An 18,767-nucleotide genomic window follows, 5' to 3' on the forward strand; every position below is an offset into this window, starting at 1 on the left:
ACAGCGAAAGTTGGACAATCAGTCAACTACACAGAGTAAAAAGTTTAATTAAAAGTTGGATTTATTTAGGTCTTGTGAAAGTGACCCGAACGACAATTGAAATTCGCGCCCGCGAAAGGGAAGTGCATTGGTTTGTGACGTCACAATTGAGAGCTGGAAAGCGCTCGAGTATAAAAAGAGCGAAATCGAGTCTTCGCGAAACCAGGCGCGCTCATTTCAAGAAGTCGACATCAGAAGAAAGAGCGAACATTTATTTATGTGAAAAAATCATAAAATTTTTTAAGTTTGAAGAAAATTTGGATTTATATTATTTGGTTTTTGTGGATTATTATTTCTGTTGGATATTTAAGAGACCATTATGAACTGGACGTTTGTGGTGTTTCTATTGGTTAATATTTCAACATCACTAGCATATTTCGGGTAAGTGAATTTATTATTCAAATTAAAAAAAAAATTTTAAAAAGTTAGTTAAAACAAATAAGTGTTATAATCGAATAATAAATCAAATAAAGTCTTGAAAAAATTAAAATTACCTCAAAATTTTAAATTAAATTTTTGTAGCATATTAAAATTATCATAGTCGTTTTTAACCTAAAATAATACATATTGCGACATCGCTTACATACATTTAAACAAGCTGAAAAATTATCAAAAATTGACGAGGTTTTGACCTGATTTGGACCCCGAAAATTTAATAATTTTTACGTACCGTCGAGCAGAAAGTATTTAGATCAAAAAGCGTATGACTCAATTTGATCAAAAATTGGGCAACGGAATATTTTTTAACAAAGACTACACACCTGTCTTAGTTACCCTAAAATCGCCCTTTAACCTACCCCTAAAATGTGCACAATGCGGGCACGCTTGCAAGATGTTTATGCAAAACATGAAGTCATGCTTTGGTCATTTTTTTCTTGATTTAATAACCGAAAAATTAAAACGCGGTTGGGAGATTTTTTTCGAGTTTTAAAACTTCGAAATAGAATCGCAGTGTTTACGGGAAAATTCGCATGTCTATAAAGCAACAGTAACCGATAACACATCAGGGTTTGGTTACGCGAATTCTGTAAACATCGACGCTTTGTCTCCTTGTTTTGGGAGCCTTTCCGGAGGGGATTTTCAATGGGTTTGGGACACCATTTAGGGCGTCGAACTCGCACCAAATTTGCTACTTTCTTGAACGATTGTTTTGGCCAAACAGAATCGTACGATCGTTTTTCCTTTCGCATCGCGCAAAAATGCGAAAAGTTGCAAATTAATTAAACTGAAGTACAATCAAAAGCACTGAATTTTAAACAAAAAAAAACGTAAAAAACAGCAAATTTTTCCTCAAAATAAACAGCAATTTTTTTCTCATAAAATTAAACTTTTTGCCATATATTTTCAAGTCACAAAAAAATGTATTAATTTATAATTTTACAACACACTTTTTAAATATTATTTAAAAACTATTAAACACTATAAAAAATGTATATTTTTATTTTTTGCGCGACAAAAATTATCCAATTTTTTCCTTTCCTTTTATGCCTTTATTTAGTTACAAATGTTTGACCAGTGTAATTACTTGTAAAGTCTTTGTTTAGGGCCTTTGTATTGCCTTGTATTAAAACCTTTACATCTTACCGGTAGAGTGGCTCGTTTTATGAATGAAATTTGTTTATAGTAATCAATGTTTGAATAGCTAAAGAGAAATTATAAACGGTTAATCCGGCATTTCGTTAACCGGTTTAAGTAACTTTACAAAATTTACAAAACTGGACGTAACATTTAGTAAGATCTTTACTTTTATGAAATTAAACTTTAAAAAAATTAAAGTAAAAAATTAATTATATTTTTCAAAATTTTACAGTAAAAATTAGCAAAAATTCTTCATTGCCCTCAATAGGAAATATCAGATACCAAAATTTAATAAAAACAAGATTATCCAAAACCAAACAAAACCTTAAAACAAACAAAAAGCTTAAAAAGGGATCTCTTAACAACGTCATAGCATCCTAAAAAGATAAAGATATTTATAGAAAAAAACACTCTTTAACTACCAAAAAACAACCACATATGTTCCATCCTATTATTTAAATTACAACAGAAAGTATCTAATTTTTAAAGGGTTGGGATCAATATACGTTGAAGCTATAATTCGTCACATAGAGTAGACAACTTTTAAATACGTATTCCCAAGCAAGTATCTGACGTTTTATTTGCACAGGAGACTGTACAACACTTAACAACTAACAAGTAGCTCTCTATGCACCGAGACGAGTCGTATTGTCGCTCCTCACAACATCACACGACTTTCACAACCGCATTTAAACCTATCATAAAAAGGTCAAACTCGTAAAAAAACGGTTTCTAAAATTGTTTTGTCTTAATATGAATGTGAAGTCAATTTTCCTTTAATTAGCTAAAATTAAAATTGCTGTCTGTAAAAGTTACCCAACATATTTAAAAATTACCATAAAAAGCACAAACTACAATATTTAGAATTAAAAGTCAGAAGTTTTTTAAAATTTTTTTCTTTACATAAAAAACTAATTAAATGAAACACAAAACCAAGTTTTTATTTTGCATTTTTTTGTATATTATGACAATATATATTTAGGTTAACTTTGAATACAAAATACAAAAAGTTATGCTCGTTAAATTTAATGCTTCCAAGCGCTTATTTGTATTATCTCAAGTTACCTACATTTGAAAGCTAATAAGACAGTTAAAAACACGTCTTAGTCGAGATATTTCGTACGTTTGCAAATGGTAATGTAATTGTATGTTCCCTCAAAACAAAAAACCAAACATTTCAATTGAAAAAATTTAGGCCTAAGACCTCGCGGCTTTCCAATTGAATGAACTTTAAATTCTTATCGAAAGTCAGATGCAGTTCTGCTTACCCTTTAACCATAATAGGCTGTATAATATTGCTTAAATTTACCCGTAAATAAAGGTTTGGCTGATATTATAAGATAGGAATTTAACTTGGGATCTACTTCTTGGCGTGATATCATTTGTAAGAGGTAAACTAAAGGTCTATGTTTACCGCCTATATCCCACTTTAATCCCACAACTTTGCCTTGTAAGCCGTCAGCAATCCATTACGATAAATACGCCACTGAATTCCCTATCTATTTATAATGGGATTCCAATGCTTTGTCTATCTGATATTATCAGAACCGTATACTAAACAACGTTGAAATGCCAAGTAAAACAACTTGCATTTAGGCTGAGGTGATTTTTCTTAATTTACTTGTGATGTACACAAATGTATGTAAGTCGTTTGGAATGTAGAATAAAAACAAAACTTAAATAACCTTAAGACAAAATTACTTCAATAAATATGATGTTACAATAAAAAATCACAAGTAACTAAAAAATCTGGTCCTAATAACCAAATGCTTATATATTAATAAAACAACCACGGATAGATTCAACTCAACGAAGAAATAAGACAAAAATTAACATAAAAAATATGCACAATTTAATTTAAATTAAGTTAAAATAACCAAAAAATAAAACAAACAAAAAAGTAATTTTTATAATGACATCATTCTCCTAAAATTTAAACCGAATAAATGTAACAAAAAGATACACAGTCGTAAAATAACAACACTGGTTGAATTACAAAGAGATTTTATTCGTAGCGCGTTATTTTTTAGGTCGGTTAATTAGAAATAGGTTTGGTACAGATCGAGCGCTCTAATGACTCGGAAAATAGTTTGAGACGTCGGCGTTACGGAGGAGCGAACAAATATGTCGTCGCTTGTTTTGTTATTATGGCAGAAATTTAAGTCGCTTTCGATTCCGCAGAATATAGTTCACGCGGCGTTAATTTTTACAATGTTTTTTTTTTTGTAGATTGCACTAAAATAATTTTTCTTTTAACTATACTATTTTTTCTTTTTTATAAGATAAACTTTAGAAAAAACTTGTGAGAAGTACAAATCATTTATATTTAATTTTAAAACACTTCATAAAATATTAAAAAAAAATATTTCAAAAAAAAATTTAATTAAAAGAAAAATTTTTTTTTTCGATAAAATTCAAAATATCAAAGTCTCAATAAAATTAAAACAATTTTTAGACCAACAACAATTTAGTTTAAACAAATCAACAATCCTTAAAAAAATGCGAAAAGATTGAATTCTCACAAAACAAAACCGACTCCCTAATTTTTTGTTTACGTTAAAGGGAAATTAAATTTGCGACTGCATTGATACAGGGTTGTGTTAACTAACAACAACTGCACCGTGAGAACAGTGCACAATTTCTTTTCCTATCATTAAATCGACGCCATTTTGAGAAAACAAATTTCAAAAATTAGGATAAAATTCGAAAAAAAGTGTGCCACCTTAAACATAGATTTGTTAATTTTTTTTATTTTTTAAATATTTTAATTTATATTTTTTTTAAAAACGCCATTATATACCAAATATATGATCACTTTAAAATAAAAATTCTATTTTTAATTTAGAAATTATTGTAGAAGATTACAGTATAAAGATATAAGATAGCTAGACCCAAAAATAAAACAAATATTTAAGGTTTAAATATTGGTACAACAACATCCTAATTACACTAAGTTTAAACTTTACAAAACCTTATTACAATAGCAAACTTTTACAGCAAAAAACCCAAGTTCTAGGCACCGTTATTGGTATATAAACATCCTAATTGCACCGCCCTATTCATTAAGGTTTTAATTCAACGGATTATAAATACTAAAGCGTCGGGAAGTCGGGCATGGAGAATATCCGACGTTAAACAAACGTAAGGTATTGCACAAAAGATGACGTCATCAATTTAAACTTTTCTAAGGAATTACAAACCTAAGTTTTGGTGATTCATTAAGTTAGTTACGAATGCAAAGAGTTTTGACCATGTTTCCGCTACGTGATTTTTCCCATGCCATTGCAAATTAATTATTTTTAACTTTTTTATAAGACTTACATTAAAGTTAAGTATGATATATAAAACACATAATAAAATCAATAAAAGTCAATTCAAATTGACTTTTTGACAAAATTATAAAACGTATTATACTACTACCAAAAATATATTTAGAAAGACTCAAATTTTTCCTTCAAAATTAAGCAAAAAATGCAAATTTTTGAATTTTAATCAATTATTGTTTTCTTGTAGATTAACTGGTAAAGGGCAGTTACGACAAACGTTAGAGTTTCCAATATCATCTCTTGGTGCAAGCTATCCTATTAACAACGAACCTGAACCCTCACGTGAATATGAGAGAGTAGACCTAAGTCCCCAACCTATAGAACCTCTAACCATTAAAATTAAACGAGGTAAGCTTTTGCAATTAACTATATAAGCCCAATGATAACACTAACAAACTAAACTAATAAAATAATATCGTTTTTAACAGCTCCACCAGTAGTAGGAGATCGACCTTCAAACCCAACTTTTAACTCAAACCGACTTAAAAATGAGGTAAAAATATGTTTTTTTATATAAAGTTTTTGTTGAAATAGTAAAATAAACCTTTACCAGTATTGCAGCTGCCGTAATCGTAACATTTTTATATCCCTAAGTTTTAAACAATACTTTGCGTAAGATTTTAATAAATTTTGTTTTCAAAACACACTAATATTTAATAGAGACAAGATGGTTCACAAAATCAATCCAACATGCCATCTCGAAACTCGGCTCCATATTACTACAGGCAATATCGCAACAAACAACAAAAAAGACAACCTTCAAGACCAACAACTATACAACCTCAATACCAAACTCAATTCTTAAATCAAGTCTTGGACACAAATAGTGATGTTCTAGATGTTGGTAACAACCGTCGAAATGTATCTAGCATAAACCAAAGACCAAGTACCCAACCTCATATTAGAAGCGAACGGGATAGTGGAAAACGAAGACAATTTTATGGAGTGCCACCTAATACCTACTTTATATCATCATCATACAGTCAATCCTCTATACCATCACGTGTTAATTACAACGCTGGAAGGGGTAGGCAACGAGTATATATCAACACTAGGAATCAAACACGTGTAAGGCTCCCATATAACCCTAATATGAAGAAACTAGGAGGCTACGATACAAATATCACAGAGTTAGACTCGTATTCTGCTTTTGTGGGATCAAAAGTCAAAGAACATGAAAATATGGTTGAACATGACAAAATTGATCGCAGAGAGGCAAGGAAATTGTGCGATACATTTAGGCTAACTAGGAGCCAAAGAAAGAAATGTCAACGAGACCCAGGACTGCCTCAAGTTTTAACAGAAGCAACGCAACTGGCCGCATCTGAGTGTCAATACCAGTTCAGATATGAACGATGGAATTGTTCTCTCGGTACATCTAGAATACATCTTTTAAACAAAGGTAAATTTTTTTATGTCTTAATTATAATTTTCGAAAAAATAAGTTTCTTAATAATATTGTTTTATGCAATGGGTGTTAGAATTTGTTTCCCTTATTAAGAAAGTTTGGTATGTTTTTTAAAATCTTACCAATAATAACAATATAAATTCGATTATGATTTGAACAAAACTGGCAAATTTTAAATATTTGAATAAGACTTTAAGGGTTTTTTAAGTTAATGTACATGCAAAAAAGCACTTGAATTTTATCAAATCGCTTTTGAATTCCCTTAACCAAATTTTGCTCTTTGCCTAAAAACCTATAAAAAAGTTGACCTTAAACTTGAACTTAAATATTGACAGCAATCTGTCAAAGTTAAGAGAAATGGCGTCCGATAGACTAAACTCCAACCTTATTAAAGCTATTAAAACATATAACATACGTCAAAGCAATACTGTTAACCAGCCGTGCTACACACTTATAAATACTTGATGAAATCTGTCAATTTTTTTCCGGATTACATTTAAATCAAGTTCAATTACTTACGACAAACCGGAACATATAAAAAACACTTACCAAGCAATTGACATTGCTATTGCTTTGTTACATTTATAGCAAATTAATAAGGCAAAATATGCCAATAGTTGGTGTATATATAACTTCGATTACTGTAGTATAGGTACATGATTGGCAGATTGGAATACATTTATTTAAAATCTGATTTGTAATTTGTGAAATAATCGAATTTTTTATAAATGTTTAAAGCGGTAATCATATCAAACAACCAAAATACGTATTATAAACAACAATAAATTTAACCTGTTTACAAAACTTAAAAGTTAATTAACTCCCAAATAATTATAAAACAATGTTACTAAGACCACCAACATTTAAATTCCAACTACAAATCCTTGAGCAAATAAAGTAAACAAGTGTATATGTTACTCCAGGTAAGCAGGTGTGTTAAAAACACTTTGAATTTACTTGGCTTGTGTTAAAGTAATGCAACCGTCGTGTTGTTATGATGTGCAACACAATTATCACAACACAACCTCGTGGGAATGTAACCGCTTGCTTACATAACCGAACTAAAATAGAAGTGTACTTGTACGTCCATAAATAATCCAATTTGCTTAAATGTAAAAAAAGATAAAAAAACAAAACCAGCAGTGTGGAAAATAACAAATAGGAGAAGGGGTAAAGGGTGTTTTACTATTTTTAAAATATGTAAAAGATATTAATACCCTTAAAAATACTTTTTTATATATTAGAAACAGTCAAAAATTTACAAAAAACAGATAGTTTATTATTTCTAAATTAGGTTTAAAATTGTATATATATTTTTTTTAATAATCAAATATTTCTATATATTGATTCCTAATAGAAAATACCTAATAGAAAATACCCTGTCCTAATAGAAAATACCTTTTAAAAAATTACAACAAATTTTTTTTTCTAAAATTGTCGTTAAAAATGAGTCTTTCTTTAACACGTAGACAAAATACACAAACACCTTAAAATAAAACGCAATTTAATCCGTGAAAATTACCAAAAAATTTAAAATTACCCAAGTATTTATTTATAATCAATTACCTAAGATTAAGGTCAATTGGTAACAATAGTTTTAATTTGAATTTAACAACAAAAAGAGTAAAAGAGTAAACAGGAATTTTAATTTAGGGAAAATAAAATTTGAATTTTAAAATTTAACAAACTCTACCAAAAATAAATATTAAACAATAAATATTTGAATTTAAACAAATAAAAAATCCCCTTCTGATTAGAAATAGTCACCAAATCTTTTTACCTAGAGTTCAACTATAATTTTGTAAACAAAAATCTGACAATTTTATAAATTAAGAATTTTAAACAAACAAGATTCAAACTAAAATCTTTAAAAAATTTTTAGGTAACAAAGAAACATCTTTTCTTTATTCGATCTCATCAGCTGGTTTAGCTCATTCTGTGGCACGCGCATGCGCAAACGGGTATTTAGAGAGGTGTTCATGTGAAGAAAGTGTCAATGATAATAACCTACATGACTCTTGGCGGTGGGGAGGGTAGGAACTTTACTTTTTTTTCAAGTGTTTACTATTTAACTTTTTCGTTTTTTTAAATATATTTAAAGTGCATTTTTGTTTTATTGTTGTAAAAAAATTTTAAAGGTTTTTATAAACTATTTATTTATTTTTATAACACTTCTATTTTTTTGTAAATACTGTTCTTTAGTTATAAGTTAGATAATTCACAATAAATGGGTCATTTTATTATTCGGTTGTGAAACGAAAGTTCTCTAGTTCGATTCTGACCAAAACCCACACTAAAATCAAATCCTTTCAATCAACAAACACTTATTAGTTAACCAAAAATCAAACATGCAATTGTATTTATGTTACAGATGTGGTGATAACGTGAGATATGCTGCCAAATTTGTTCGAAGGTTTTTGCGATCAAGAACCAACAGTAAAGATATAAGAGCAGAGGTGGACAAACATAACAGTGACCTTGGCATAAGGGTAAGTAGATTATAATCACAAAAAATATGCAAAGTTGTTTTACAAACTTTATTATTAAAAAATGCATTGCGAGTTTTGTAACCAAAACGTAAAAAATAACCTAACTTGTTTAATAATAACCTGTGGTAAATTAATTTTTTTTTGTACATATATTTATCCTTGATGTGGAAAAGTCGAATGCGCAACTTAAACATAGAGTAACATAAGTTACTCGGACCCAGTCTCGAGTTGCCTGTGGCAGTTTGGAATAATATAGAGATTTTAATTGCCCAGTAATTATGCTGCTGATTAAGTGCTGGCTCAGCAGGAGTTCATACCGTTTATAGCGCATTACTTAAGGGCGTTACAGCATGAGATCAGTGGGGATTGAACCCACGACCTCATGTGTGGTGTATATAAAACATATATTTAGAATAACACAAACTTACACCAGTTTTTAAACAACAAAAACAAAAAGATATAAACAACCCGAACTACTCAAACATTTCAAACTTAAGCCCCCATATAGTAAGCATTGTAAACAAACGAAAGTAAAACACATAAGTAGTTAAGTACCAACCGGGCGGGTGTTTTTTATCTTAAGAGCCAGTATTGTTCTACATAGCCTAATCCCTACTGTCCACTTGTTCTACGTCACAAACCGGTCACGTGTTTGCGCAGCATAATGACCGGGGCAGGTGTGGTCACGTGACCTGTCGCGTTGCCAAGCAACGAGCTCGATATCGCATTCCAGAAGGATTTAGAACGAAAATTGTCGCGCCTCGAAACTTGTCGATAACATCAGTATTACGACATTATGCGAAGTTGAACTAAATATTATTGTTTGGGGAAGTGTTGTGGTATTGTTAAGGTCTGTATTTATTCCGTTTTTGGTCAACCCATAGACATTATGTCATAGGACTAATGTGCGTACACGATTTGTTAAACATATTTCATTATCTTTGCGCGAAAAAAAGTTTTCAGACAACGTCATTAAAACCTTTTAAAACTAAAATTTCGTTATCGTGTATGATTCTATATTAAAATATCGATGTTCAATGTGAAAGGGTTAAGTCCAAAATAATTTGTCAGGAAAATGAACTATGCATCATTTGTCCTTCTATGTCGAATAAAGCACGTTTAAGCCTACCCCATTATGCTAGGCTTAAATAGGACTTGAGACGTTTTAAGGGAACTTATATTGGAGCTTCTGTGTTCCTTATATTAGGAGATAAAACCCACGAATAAATATGCGGAAAATTTTGAGAAATTAAATAAAGTTATTCGGTCTGGGTTTGGATAGAAATATTTTTAGAGACAAATTGGTTTACGACTATATTAGGTGTTGTGTCTGGAGAGTGTAAAATATAAAAAATGCGTTTTACGCCTACAGTATTTTATGGAGAATTATATAGACAAAAAATCACTAATTTCGGTTGGTTATAACATTATAATAAGAAACATAATGTATTTAAAAAATTTTGTGTTCTTTATACATGTATACGTTATCCAAAAAGATCTATAAAATGACCTTTAATTTACATTTACCACAATTTTAAAAACTACACAATTCAGGTAACAATTATTACTAAACAACAGTTTATTAAAGTATATTATCAGCTATTACTTCAGTTAATTTTTAATTACACTGTTTTATTAATTTCTAGATAGTGAAATCAAATGTTAAACAAACTTGTAAATGCCATGGAGTTTCTGGTTCATGTACTACAAGAACTTGCTGGCGTAAGGTGGCGCCTTTTTACGAAATTGGAAGAAAAATTAAGAGGGCCTACGACAAGGCAGTCAAAGTAAATTCCAAAAAATTGTTTTTTTTCCAAAAAATAAGTTAATAACAAAATTATTTAGTATTTTCATATCCATGATTATCTTTATAAGTTGGTATTTCAGACTTAAGTTTTGTTATATTTATAATACATCTATGCCATAATCCTTAACAGTCATTGACGTGTGAACGATAATAATTATCAACAGTTAAAATTACAACCACAAAAAATAATCTGCAAAACATTAGTTACTCTATAAATAGAATATTAATATTATTATATACAAGTTTTTAACATTTATTTTAAAAACACAAGCTTCCACTAAAAGTGTTATTAGGCTAAACAAAACGAAAATTCAGTTAAACATATCAGAAAACTAACAATGAAGTTCACTGTCTTACTTTAAAAACTCACTATACAAAGGCTACAACGTCACCGATTTACAAATGCACTAAAAAAGCTTTTAAGTCATTTTAAGTTGAGTTTAACTTCAAAAAATTTCACCCAACTCCGGATAACCTTGATGTGTATAGAACAAATAAACAACACGCGATCAAACACAACTTTGAAAGTTGATATTTATCAAGTAGATTGCCACAACTTTTTGCAAGTTTAGTACTGAGAACTTAAATGTTACATAACCCAAAATATACAAAACACTATCCGTTAATGTCTATGAATACTTAAAAATAATGTAAAACGGAAATTACCGATATATTTATAAAATGTATCAAAACAACCAAATGATTTAAAACAGAAAAAAAAGACCAAATTTTAGATAAATTATATACAAGTTTTATACATTTGTATCAACTATAACCTTATTTCTTATCGTTTAGGTTAGCAGTATCAACAACGTTAACGGAAGAGCTCGGCTAGTTAGACTACGTCGTAGTCGAAGCAGGCGACAAAAACAAGATATGACGGTGCAGTCACGTGGTCACGAACGGACTAATCATAGCTCTTCAAGCCACACGAGCAGTCGGCCGCCAAGTAGGGACGACCGCTGGACCGATATCCCGAGAAACAAAGAACTAGTTTATCTCGAAAATTCGCCACGTTATTGCAATCGTAGTCGATTTTCGATGGGCACCAAGGGTCGAACCTGCGACAAGGAAAGTAATTGTGACGTTGTTTGTTGTGGGCGTGGTTATAAAACTCATATTAAGTTAATCAAACGACAGTGTAAGTGCCATGTTAAGTGGTGTTGTGATGTACAGTGCGAGACTTGTACTGAAAGAAAAGTAATTCATACTTGCAAATGATAAAGTTAGGCACAGAATAAAATGCTTAAATACAAATTAAGGCATCAAGCCGAGTCAGGTAAAGTGCAACGAGATAAAAAGAAGACCTAAAAAACTGCAAGTACTTTCTTTCATTCTGCTTGTAAGACATTTTTGCAAAAAAATAAAATTCTATAAAAAAGTTAATTAAAAAAATTTTCCAATTTCATAAAATTATTTTCTTAAAAATATAAATTACAACAATAATTCAAACTTTTTAAATGTTTTAAGGTATAAATGTGTTCCAAATCTTCAAATAAACCTCATATATTTGCATGTGTAAACTATATTATTTTTGTATTTTTTTTCTATTTTATTTATTAATTTCTTCATATTATTTCGTACGTTGTTATTTCTTCATTTACTTTTTCCTAACTCGTTTTCGTATTAACTGTTATATTATGTAGGCGTCTGTGTAAATAAATTTAAAAATACTGTAAAAACTGAATGCGATTTAAAAAATATTCTTCAAAAATGAACGTACCAATCGAAAAATAGCAGAAAACACCAGTTGAATAATGCGACCATATTACGACCAGTATTTAAAAAAAAATAAAAATCTAATAAAAGAAAACTGCTACCCAATTAAAAATACTTAAAAAGTAAAAAATGTCTAATATAATATGGCTAATTTTTGCTTTTTATGTTAAGTTTGTTTTCTGCAAAAAAATTTTAAAAAAAGTATATGATCTTACGACGATGACGTCGTGCGTCACGTGACTCGCGAGCGTTGGGACTTTTCCTATTTACAATATTTACCTTCAAATCCCGATATCTCAAAAACTACTTGACCAATTTTTAAAATAGTGATATCCTTATGCAAGTTGGAAAAATTCCAACATAATTAAAAAAGAAACTCTGCGACTGAACCATCTCTTTAAACTTATTGTATAGAATAATAACATATATATGTATGTATTGTATATGGTATTCAAAATACGTGATTTAATTAAATAACATCAACAAAATAAAATGGGAATACCAATATTATCATAAAATAACTTAAAAATATTGTGTGGGTGTCTGTGTAATTGAATTCAAAAATACTGTAAACTAAGTTCAATTTAAAAAAAAACATTTAACAACCCAAGGTGAAAGTATTAGAATAAAAACAGCTTAAAAATTGTGGTGCGCAATAATACTGAGTTGCTACAATATTACGATTAACGATATTTTAAATTACGTCAGCCTTTTTTCTTTTTTTTGTATATATCTTTATCCTCGATGTGGGAGAGTCGAATGCGCGACTTAAACATAGAGTAACATCAGTTATTCCGACCCAGTCTCGAGTTGCCTGTGGCAGGTTTAAGATATTATAGATTATAATTGCCCAATAATTATGCTGCTGATTAAATGATGGCTCAGCAGGAGTTTATACCGTTTATAGCGCCTTACTTAAGGGCGCTAAAATCAGTAGGGATTGAACCCACGACCTCATGTGTGGTGTAACAAGTGTTCTTACCACTACACCACGCTGCCAGCTTATAAGTTAAAGTTGTAGTTAAAAAAAAACTGTACCAAATTTAAAAAAAATGCATTTAATATTTACTGGGATTGATTTAATAGTATCTAACAAAACGCTTTGAAAATATTAAAATTTTTACAAAATTTCATAAAAATCACAAGTTGTTGTGCGCAATATTTTGAATTGCGACACTATTACGACCATTGTTTTTTAACAGTAACCCGCTTAAAGCTTTTAAATTTTAAAACAAAATAGCGTTTAATCATACAGAACCATATAAGCATAATAAAGCGTCTATAGTTTATTGAAACACAAAATGTTCTTTTAAGATCACCATACCAAGTATTATCTATCATAATTTTTCGTGGCTTTCAAAAATCTTTTCCAAAAAATAATTTCTAATTGGCAAAAGCTGGCGTTGTTTTGACAAACCAAATTGACATGTTTTTAAACCCATAATATAACTTCTTAAAGTGAAAAATAACAAAGTTAAATTTAACAACCACTTCATGACTTTATTAAAATCCAAACTTGTTTATTTGTACAACATTTTAAAAACCAATTAAAACTTTTGAATTTTATGAAATTTAAGAAAATAAAAATGCATATAAACTCCTAAAGTTTTACTGTCAATTCGTTTATAGAAGTTTATATGTATATAATCTTAAACTAAGGTTAGACAATTTATTAATTTTGTGTATAGACTGTAAAAATTGCTATACGTTATATTTAAAGAGCATCTAAAAAAAATAAGTGTTTGAAAAACTTTAAAAAAAATTCAGTCTAACTATTTAAAAAACCTAGTTTTTGTAGAAAAAATAATCGTTTATTAATAGATAGTAATTACATCATTTGATTTTAAAAATCAATTTAATTAGGTTGTATTAAAATGTTTTATTATTAAGGTATAGTAATTGTTAATTATACAGCGGAATCACTAATTACTAATCATAGTTTTCGGAAGTTAAAACAATGAATTTTAAATATTTCATTGAACTTTAGTCATCGTAAACACGTGACTAAATATGACGTAACATTATTGAAGTTAATGTTTCCAAATTATTTTTACAAAACTAGCAAAAACAAAATAAACAACATTTCAAATAAATTTAAATATTTTTAGTAAAAGAAAAATGCTAATACTTAAACAAAGTTCAATATTAAGTTAAATTTTGAGTTAAAATTTGGCAAATTTTAATTCATATTTTTTAAACGGAAACATTAAATAAAAATCTGACAATTTAAATAACCACACCTACTAAAAAAACTGTAAAAAATATTTAGTTAATGTTTTGGCATTCAACAAATTTAGGATTTTAGATAAATGTAATAGATTTGACGAGGCATTTTCTATAGGTTTATACAGGTTGTTGTATAGTTAATTTAGATTATATGATTTCAATATGAAAGTGATTTTTATTTTGACTTGCTTGATTTTATTTAAAGCTGCAAACATTGATGCACAACTTACATCAGCGTGAGTAATTAAAATTTATAAAAATTATTATTTGAATAAAAATATTAAAACTTAAATTTATTTTTTATTATTGTAGTACAGATGTAATAAATTTAACCATATACGTTTTTATTAAACGTTACATACTTTTAAATTTTAATTACAAAAACAGTTATTTGTGTTTCAAAATAAATAGCTAAAAATTTCAATAATGTAAAATCTAATTTTAACAAATAAACATAGGTGGGCACAGTTCGGATAGTAATTACTTACATCGTTTAAAAATTGCGACGTTCAAACCCGATAAACGGCGATATTAAAAATATATAACCCTTACTAAATTTTAACAAAAAATTTAACTTCATTATTTAACGTTTAACGCATTAACGATTTGGTGCCCACCTTTGCAAATAAAACTATACTTGTGTAGAAAAAAACGCAAACTACTTTAGCTAAAACAAACCTTGAGTCTTAATATTTATTTTTAGAAATCCACAAACAGTTTGGTACAACTTGCGATTACTTATCCTTAACTCGTTCAACAACTTTCGATCAAATGCCTTTCCTGAAGCGGCCGGTTTAAGAAGATTGGTTTGGAATCCTAACCTAACGATTCTAGCACAAAATGACACGCAAAGTTGCCCGATAAACGACGCCGTAAATTGTTAATTTTTGTATTTTTAAAGGGGTTATTTATACATGGCTTACCAAAATGACATCGGATTTACAATCACAGATGTCTTAAGTTTGAATCGCACTAACGCACTTAACCTTAACACGGAATTATAAATAGGTTAAACACTTTGTCTAATTTGTATTTAATATTGCGCAAAAACATACTAAAAATGAAATACCTTTATTTTTACAATGGGATCTGTTTAAACAACTATTTGTTTTTACAACCTGGTTTAACTAATTTACAAACCAAAAATTTGGTTAAATTATAACAAACATTATAATAGTTTAAATAAAAAAAACCTTTACATATACTTTAATAGAAAAATCAATGATAAAAAAACCTTAATATTATATAAGAACATTAACTATTTTCTACAGAACCTTAACTTTACAAAAATTCGGAATGAAAGTACCTTGGAGTTCTCTTTCAACAAAATCGGCCACACTTTCTATTCTTATGGCACTAACACAACATCAAGAAACTACCATGCCGTTTATGCAGCTGTACAAGATTGGCATAGGGGCTTTATGGATTATGATTATGATAATAATAGATGTGAAGGCGACTTGCCAACTTCATGTGATACATTCTATGAGGTAATATATATAGATAACTTTTTTAAAAAAACAAAAAGGAAAAAATATACACAAATTTGAACTTTTACTTAACAACCTTTTATAACTTTATATATATACATGTTTATAAAATGTCTAAGTAAAAAAATCGGTTATTATGAAACACGGCTCAATAGCGCCTACTGTCGGCAACAAAAATATTATTTTTCTAAAGATAATGAATGAGAATGCTACAGAAGTAGGCTGTGCGATAAGTAGTTGCAGATATGGGCCACAGTCTCCATTTAGATCAGCTATTGCGATTGTTTGTAACTTTGGGGAAGGCTACTCAGCAGGTATATTGTAATTAACCATATATTTAACAAGGGTATATCTATATAACATGACTTCAAAATTTTGCATACGTTTTCGTGTCAAAACTTTGTAAAGTAATATAACAAATTGAATATTTAAAGAGATTTTTTTCACTTTGTTATAGATCAAATTTTTAGGTAAAATATTGTTTCGATTTGTAAAGTAAAGATCAAAAATAAAAGTCACAAAGCAAAAGAAACAGCATTAAAAAAAAATTGTACTACTGACTAACTTCGTAAACACTTAAAAAATAGATAAAAATATCGACTAAATAATACGCTAATTTGCGCAGGTCAACGTCCATATACTGAAGGAATTTCTTGCAGTGCTTGCAACTCGACAAAATATCGGTGTGTAGCTAAACTCTGCATTGGTAAGAACAAATAAAAAATAACACAACTACTTTAATTCAGTATCAAAGTCAATATATAAACACTAAGTACATTTGTTTGGCGAGATAGGCCTCGTTGTTTATTGGAATAGCTTTGACACTTTTCTTAACTACTTCTTTTTTATTTTGCCTATAGAAAGAAGTGCACCTGACGTGCCCGATTCGCCGACGATAACAACAACAGTGGCACCAACGATGCCACCAACGATGCCACCAACCATGCCACCAACTACAGAGCCACCTACTACTCCGATAAACAACACTACAATGCATACATCACCACCTAGTAATGCAACCAGTTATAATACAACCTGGTCTCTAAACGTAACAACAGCCACTTCGCCACCCAATACAACCGTTGGTAAGATTTCTTAAACAACTTTACCAAAAGTACAACGTAGTAGTTGTTGGCCACAATAGAGTTTATTTTATTAAATTCTAATTTTAACGTTACTTAAATACAGATAGTTTGTAGTATACCATATAAATTGCCAAGTTTAATATATCATGTAACCGCTGCCTCACAGCAAAGATATTTGGCACTTATAAACTTGTAAATTAAAACTATTTTTACCAAACACATTTGGTAAAACGATTTGCAATAGTAAAATTTATGTTATAAATATAATTGCTTGTCTTATGCAAATTACTAAGTTTTTATAGTTGCAAAATAACGTTTGTGTACTAGACATATTTAAACCTTAACAACATTTTTTTTAAATGTAAAAAAAACGTTAAAGCTATAACGTATTTTTATATAGATTTCCTTATAATAGTAGCATCTGTTTTTCTATTCTATGTAATAATAGCAGTTATTATACTTTTCTGCAATATTTTTTACTTTGATATTAACCTTATATAAAAATAATAACCATATACCTTGTGTTGTAGCACAAATTGGCGAAGCAAGAACCCAACAAGCCGAAACTACAACAGGATCATCAACAACGAATAAGTCCCAAGTTCCTTTAACCTTTGTTCTTCTATCGTTGGTTTCGTTTCTTCTAGTCAAGCTTTGAGTTGATTTTAATTGAAATTAACTCTGTATATAACATAGTATATTGTTTATGTTAGTTTTTGAAATGTTTAAGCTTTCCTGAACAGGCAAACTTAAAAATTTCAAATCCGTTTTTCCCTAAAATTGTTTTTAATGTAACTTTATCAATAAAATAATATACCTATTTTTACCAAACATATAACAAAACCTTTTTAGTTTTTTGACAATATCGTAACGTTATACAAAATCCTCTTAAAATAAATAAACCCTTTTTTTATCCTGTTACAATAAATAAACTTTTTCATTACATTAGATTTGTTTTAAAAATGTAATTTTTGATTTTAACATTTAAAAGCACGCTACCAAACCTAAAGAGAAAACACCAAGCTTTTGTGCTTTAGCCTGCGCATCAGCCAAGGCCCAAAGCATCAGCTAAGGCTTTAAGGAAACGCTTCACAACAGTCAAAGCAAGAATAAAACACGAGTTACGTACTAGACTAACAAGAACGTGATGTTTTTTTCATCACATAAATCTAATAAAGTGTAATTATATTAAAAATAACTTGTACGGTTATTTAAACTGCATTTAGTTTAAAAATGAAATAAACAACGTTTTTAAAATTTGGAAAAAATATGACGTTAGCGAGTAGTATAGAAATGTTTTTCATATTTTGGCGCTTTATAACAAGCTGTGTATTATGGATAAATAGGTACTGACACAAATAATATCACTGATCCTCCGTTATATTAAAAGTAACTTTATAACGCGTCAGAAAAAAGAAAACTGAAACACTTTCTTAACTTGCATTTGATTAAATATCTGCAAGTTAAGTATAAAAATATCTAAAAAAAAATAAATAATAAATGCTTACCATGTAGAAAGTTTGCAAATCTTTAAAAACTTGTAGAAAGTTTGCAAACCTTTAAAAATTAAACATAATGTATGTTAAAAACTGCACTTTTA

General features: G+C 29.1%; 2 protein-coding genes across 2 annotated transcripts; both read left to right on the top strand.

Annotated features, from left to right (window-relative positions):
- The first annotated feature begins 216 nt into the window (after nt 1–216).
- On the top strand, nt 217–12,290 carry LOC145742702 (uncharacterized). The gene is made up of 8 exons (XM_082560482.1): nt 217–420; nt 5,131–5,291; nt 5,372–5,436; nt 5,604–6,345; nt 8,234–8,384; nt 8,723–8,840; nt 10,487–10,627; nt 11,443–12,290. The coding sequence occupies exons 1-8, from the start codon at nt 359–361 to the stop codon at nt 11,866–11,868; spliced, it is 1,866 nt and encodes a 621-aa protein (XP_082416608.1). The 5' UTR covers nt 217–358; the 3' UTR covers nt 11,869–12,290.
- A 2,464-nt stretch (nt 12,291–14,754) lies between these two features.
- LOC145742623 (peptidase inhibitor 15-like) lies at nt 14,755–17,825 on the top strand. The gene is made up of 7 exons (XM_082560400.1): nt 14,755–14,828; nt 15,296–15,464; nt 15,864–16,082; nt 16,276–16,396; nt 16,708–16,788; nt 16,943–17,167; nt 17,698–17,825. Exons 1-7 carry the CDS (start codon nt 14,755–14,757, stop codon nt 17,823–17,825), a joined length of 1,017 nt encoding a protein of 338 aa, XP_082416526.1.
- Nucleotides 17,826–18,767: the final 942 nt, after the last annotated feature.

Source organism: Corella eumyota, chromosome 2 (genome assembly GCF_963082875.1).
Source record: "Corella eumyota chromosome 2, kaCorEumy4.1, whole genome shotgun sequence".
Classification (NCBI taxonomy): Eukaryota; Metazoa; Chordata; class Ascidiacea; order Phlebobranchia; family Corellidae; genus Corella; species Corella eumyota.

Excerpts from the sequence above, each read along its gene's own strand:
- LOC145742702 (XM_082560482.1), top strand. The coding sequence starts at position 359 with ATGAACTGGACGTTTGTGGTGTTTCTATTGGTTAATATTTCAACATCA. Across the intron at positions 421-5,130 it reads ACATCACTAGCATATTTCGG|ATTAACTGGTAAAGGGCAGT; the intron begins GTAAGTGAATTT and ends GTTTTCTTGTAG. Across the intron at positions 6,346-8,233 it reads AATACATCTTTTAAACAAAG|GTAACAAAGAAACATCTTTT; the intron begins GTAAATTTTTTT and ends AAAAATTTTTAG.
- LOC145742623 (XM_082560400.1), top strand. The coding sequence starts at position 14,755 with ATGAAAGTGATTTTTATTTTGACTTGCTTGATTTTATTTAAAGCTGCA. Across the intron at positions 16,397-16,707 it reads TGGGGAAGGCTACTCAGCAG|GTCAACGTCCATATACTGAA; the intron begins GTATATTGTAAT and ends TAATTTGCGCAG. Across the intron at positions 16,789-16,942 it reads TGTAGCTAAACTCTGCATTG|AAAGAAGTGCACCTGACGTG; the intron begins GTAAGAACAAAT and ends TTTTGCCTATAG.